This window comes from Echinops telfairi, unplaced genomic scaffold, assembly GCF_000313985.2.
Source record: "Echinops telfairi isolate 266 unplaced genomic scaffold, ASM31398v2 ScPeMD7_3533;HRSCAF=4204_0, whole genome shotgun sequence".
NCBI classification, from domain to species: Eukaryota; Metazoa; Chordata; class Mammalia; order Afrosoricida; family Tenrecidae; genus Echinops; species Echinops telfairi.
This window is the reverse complement of record NW_022107431.1, coordinates 38,505,189-38,510,545: the sequence shown is the minus strand read 5'-3', so window position 1 is coordinate 38,510,545 and position 5,357 is coordinate 38,505,189. Positions and strand designations below refer to the sequence as shown.

Genomic DNA, 5,357 nt, shown 5'->3' with positions numbered 1-5,357 from the left:
GGTGGCGCGGAGGGGGTGGGGAGGGAGGACTGGAGAGAGCCCGGCGGGTCCGGTCCCCCACCCCCTCGGCCAGTCCCTGCGCCAGAGGGAACTCGCGGCTGGGACCTGAGCGCCGCTGACCCGCCCCGCCTCGGCAAGCCACAAAGTTAGAGGTTCCAGAGTTCGAGGCCATCTTCCTCTGCATAGCACGCCCTCTAGCCTTGCTGGAGTTCAAGTTTGAAGCCCTCATACTGTCACCCAGCTGTCGCCTCCTTCTCTGTGGCACTTTTGATGACGCAGAGGGAGAAGTCGAGATGGGAGAAGTCTTTTCCCGCCTTCTCTTTGGGGCTGGAGGCGAAGGATCCACCTCTGCAGGACCTCTCGGGGTGGAGGCACAGTCAGCAGGGGATGGAGGCGCCCTCCACGGATTCCTGGGGCGGCTCTTTGACGGTCGCCCCCGGAGTTGCTGTGGCCGTAGATCGGCCCTTCAGCGGGCACAGACCTCGGGGCCACGGCCACCAGGCGTATTAGAAAGGGGCCACCATGCTCCGACTCCGCCATCCGGCCACGTTAAGTTAAGTTGACTTGGGGTCAGGAGACAAGCGAGTTGACCCTATTGCAAAGGTCCCTTCCTGTAACCAGCCAAGCGACCTCCGCGGTGAGCCGTGCGGGAGCTTCCAGAGGCCGGCAAACCATTCTTAACTCTCCTCGCCAGGGGGTCCCCTGGGGGCTTTTTGTGTGTCATAATTGCCTAAAGATATATGGCAGCTTCGATTACTGTAATTACCATCAGAGACTGTTGAAAGAAGTTAGTCTGGCTGCAGGGGTGACTGGCTGGGGTCTTGTTACCACCCAGGCGGGGCTCTTGGGTGACCAGGCTCTGTTTCGCAGTCGCGCCAAGCCTAGTGGGGAGGGGACACGGCCCGCTGAGCGCCCGCTTCCTCCGCCCGGGCCCCGCGTACTCCTGGGCCGCCACGGTCCCAAAGGCCTGTTTGCTGCTGCCGCGGGTGGGAGAGACCCCGCCGGAGCTGGCGGCTCCCAAGACTAAACAGCAAGTTCGAAAGCGCCAAAGTTTCCCCAACGTGCCCGACACACCTCTCCCTTATAGTCCTGGCCAAGAGCCTCGGGGCCGGCCCACGTCGCGCGGGAGGCGACCCCCGGGAGCCCAGCCTTAAGCCTGCTGCTTCTCTAGCCTCACGGGCCTCACCTTCAAGCCCCTCCTACCCGGAGGTTCTGCACCCCAAGGGGAGGGAAGAACCTGAGGCCGCTTACTTCTAAAGTCTTGCCCTTACCCTAGCAAACCCAGAGCCTGCCCTTCGAGACCCGCGGGCGTCGCCTGCTGCCGCAGAGACTCAGAACGCTGCCAGGAAGATTCCCTTGGGAACCCCTTTGTAGGGACACTCGCTCCTGGGAACCGGGGCAGCAGCAAAAAGCCACCTCCCCTGGTTTCCCAGAGGTTGGAGCCGCAAGACCAGCATAGGCCAGAGGCTAACAGGAGGCTCCAGGCTCCGCTAGGCACGCCGCCCTCGGTCCATGTCCCCTCTCTCCTCCCGCCCTAGCCCTGCAGTCTCTCACTTCATTTTGCTCTAATCTGTAAAATGGCAGCACTCAACCCAGTGAAAACGCAGCCAAATTCGTCGTGGGAAGCCTTGCATCTCACGTAGGCAGGATTTCTTATCAATCCTCAAAAGTATCTCGGACTCTTCCAACTTTCCAATAACCCGGGACAATCAGGACGTGGTGGGGTTTGTTTTGCTTTGTGGGGGAGGCAAGCTAAGGGCGGCGGGAGAACGCTGTGCTGCAGGGACAGCGACTGCAACCGGCCCGAGAAAGACTGGTCCCTGGGTCGGCGACCCCGGGAGGCCAGAAGGCGGTAATTGCGACGGCCGGTAGACACGAGCCCTGTGGCCAAGGCCCCGGCTGCCGCGCGCGCTGCCTGGGGCCTGCAAGTTCTCGGGCTTCTCAGGCCGGTTCAAGCTGACGCCCTGGCCCACACCCACACCCCGCGCTCCCACGTCTGGGGTAGTGGCCGGAGGGGGGCTTGGGTTGGCCCTGGGAACGGGAGGTTCCCAGCTAAGAAGTTGGAAGACAGTGAGGCTGGAGGACCAGAACAGGCCGCGCGCTGCCGCTTCGGCCGCCAGGCTCCCTCTCGAAAAGTATTCGGGATTAGGGATTTGGTCCACTCTTTGCTCGAGCAGTTCTTCATACTTTAAATTCCCCAGTTATGACCTCCGCGGGTTTAGGATTAAAGAAAATGTGACTTTTAAACGGTTTCTCCTTCCCACTTTGCAGGATTATTTGAAAGAGCCAGAAACGGGGTGCAAAGCATTCCATTCAAAATCCGCTTGGCGCAGAGTTGCTTGGGCGCGCTGGAGCTCAGTTTTGAGCGAGTGCGTAGTCGCGCCGCAGCCTGCATCGGCGGCCCAGTTCCCGCCCCAGTGGACCCTCACCCCTGCAGCGGACCGCCAGCCTAACCCACTGACTGCTAGGGATGCAACTCCCCGGGCCGGACTGGACCAGAAAGTGGAGGGAAACTGAGCAATTCCGACGAAACGAAATTGCTCTCCCCTCTCCACGAAACGCTCTGATCTGCGGCCTGCAAGTAGCCGGGCTGAAGTCCACCCTCGGGCTCGCCTTCCTCCCGGGGCTCGGAGCCCAGCTCCGGGGGCAGCGCCTCCCCAGTCTCCCGCTCGGGCTGCGCGCCGGGCCCGTGGCGCCCGCGAGGTACCCACTTGTTGATCCGGCCGGCTTGCTCATGCTGGCGGTTCCGGGGCGGAGCGGTGGGTGGGCGCCGCCCGCGTCCCGGCTCGCCGGGCCCGCCTCGCCGCCCGGCGCCGCCGCTCTCCAGCCGCCCTCCAGGCTGCGCGGCTCCCGGGCCGGACAAGTGCAGCGAGGTCGCGCGCTGCGGTGCTGGGCGGGCGTTCAGAATCCGTCCCACCGTGGGAATGGGCGCATCCTGGAGTTTGGCCCGGCTCTTGCAAAACTGCAGCTGCTCGGGGGTTGTTGCTAGAGACGCAGGGACAGACGGAGAGACTGACAGGCCAACGGAGGGAGGGTAGAGGAGGACGGCACGAGGGGGAGATGGAAGGACAGATGGAGACTCGGAAAGAATCTTCCTACGGAGCGCAAGGGCCCAAATCTCTGGCCCGCCCCATCCTTGTCTCTCGCGCTTCAGTCTCTGCCTCTCATGGGCTTTCGGGGTGCGCGCCGAGCTCGGCGGGGCGCCGGCTGCGGAGGGAGAACGATGCCACCCGACGCCGGTCCCAGGCCTGAGGGGGGGCTCCGCAGGACCCAGAGCGGAGCGCGCGGCGGGACCACTAGATGGCCGACGAGTCTTGCGGGGAAAGAGGCGGCGAAGTCCCGGCTTCCGAGGAGAAGCGCGGCCGCAGCGGCAAAGGGTACCCGAAGTTCATTACCCTCTGACTTTGTGCCTGTAGCGGCAGGCGAGTCCTCTGTAATATCTCCAGAGGCGCTCTGACAGGCAGCCGCGGGGAGGGGAATAGGGCGTCCCTGGCCCACTTAGCTTTTCCCCCAACTCCTGGCGGGGCCTGACGTCAGCCGCGTGCGGGGAGGGGATGGAAAGAGGGAGGGTAAATGCTAATGATATTAATGAGTCGCCCAGCGGCTCCCGGCGAAAATGCAGGCGCTTTCGGAGCCGGCGCCTCCCAGCGCGAATCAGGGAGTCAGGCGGGCTCTGGGCGTGCGCTACGGTGAGGACCGGCCCGCTCGCGTAATAAAAATGAAATCTTGGGGTTTCTGGCCAGCGGGAGGGTAGGGAAGGGCAGGGCGGGGGAGAAGGGCTCTTTCTCAAAATGCTTTCCCCCTTCTCTCCAGCGAGCCAGCCCCGTGGACCAAACTGGGCGGCGGTGCGGCTGTGTGTGGCTGCCGGCGCCCGACGCAGCCCGGAAAGTTGGCTCCAGGTCCCTCCCGCGCCCCGGTTGTGGGTCGAACGGGGATCTGGCCCGAGGTGAGTCCGGCAGCATGTTGCGACGAGCTCCGCAAAGGCAGTTCCGAGGAGCCCGGGGGCGGGCGGGGGGCTGCAGGAGCCCGGCAGCCCGGGCGCTACCCGCTTCCCAAAGCAGAACCTGCTCGTGCGGAGCCAGGCGAAACTCGGGCGGCTCCGTGGTCGGCGCCCGAGCTGCGGGAACCCGAGCCTCCCGCCCGCATCGGGGACGGCTCCGGCTCCCGGGCCCACGGACGCTGCGAGCATCCCCGCCCACCTCCCTGGGCTCCTCGTTCGCGCGCGCCGGGCGCCTAGCGCCACGCAGGGGGAGAGGACGCCTTGGGACCGCAGCTCTCTGGGCACCCCCGGAGCGGGCCAGTCTGCTCTGGGGCGGGGCCCTGCTGGGGTCAGGGTCGCTCCTCCAGCCCTGTCCTCGGCGGCGCGGGCGGGGGCGCTCCGCGGTGTTGCCCGTCCGCCCCCCGGCCGTGCGCGCCCCGCAGAGCTGGCGTCCCCAGACTCCCGGCTTCACACCGAGGCGAAGCCGCGCCCCAGCCGGTGTCCGCGGGCTAGCTGGCGACGCGCGCCCGTCTCCCCAGCACGTGACCGCAACTTTGCGCTTGGGCTCCGCCAGGACCTGAACCGCGCAGCGCCACCATCCAACCGTAGTCCTCTGGACTGCCGGTGCGGCGACCGGGGACGCAGGGTCCACTAAGGAGAAACGGCCATTTCTCAAGTTACCCTTCGACACACACACCCCCACACACACACCCTGATTTGTCGGATTCGGACTCAATGAAGGAACAGTGTCCCAATGAAGGGACAAAGCCGAAAACTTGAGGGGCTTTTTGAAGATGACGGGGAGAGAAGTCAACATTTACTTCTCTGACATCCCGACCCAGGCTGTAGCGCACACTCGAAACGCCGCGCAGCCAAAGAGAAGGGTACACGGGTGAGGTTCGGGAAACAAGGCTACGACGCCAAGACCTTTCCAGAAATCCACTCCTCTCCCAGTCCTCCTCCACCGTCACCACCGCGTTCACCAGTCCAGCGGAAGATAGATATGAGATGGGGTGAGGAGTGGAGCTCTTGATTAAAAGCCAGGAATTTCCAGAGGCAAAGTATGGCATCTCAGCCAGAACCGGTACAAGCCCAGAAGCCATCTCCCAGAGAAGATTTTCGGGAGCGTGTAGCGAGGCCATCGGGCTGAGCGGTGGAACTAGAGGGCACCTCCCGGTTCCACACTACCCCTGCCCCCTAATTCCCAACCGACCGCCCCACTGGCTCCTACTCCCGGCTGTAATTGCCTGAGCTCTTTGCATAAATCACAATGCCTTTTTGAAATCACCACGATGACTCTGGCATGATCGGTTCCGTGGCGACGGCAGCCGCAAACCGGTAGGCGGGAGAGGCCCCAACTGGGTCTCCTACCTAGTCG

At 64.2% G+C, this 5,357-nt stretch overlaps 1 protein-coding gene across 1 annotated transcript in view; it reads right to left on the bottom strand.

Annotated features, from left to right (window-relative positions):
* NR2E1 (nuclear receptor subfamily 2 group E member 1) overlaps positions 1-2,825 on the bottom strand; it is a 24,236-nt gene extending 21,411 nt beyond the window's left edge. The window contains exon 1 of the mRNA XM_004701997.2: positions 2,712-2,825. Coding sequence (XP_004702054.1) covers positions 2,712-2,736 — 25 coding nt within the window. The 5' untranslated portion in view covers positions 2,737-2,825. The remainder of the gene's footprint in view (positions 1-2,711) is intronic.
* Between the last annotated feature and the right edge of the window lie 2,532 nt (positions 2,826-5,357).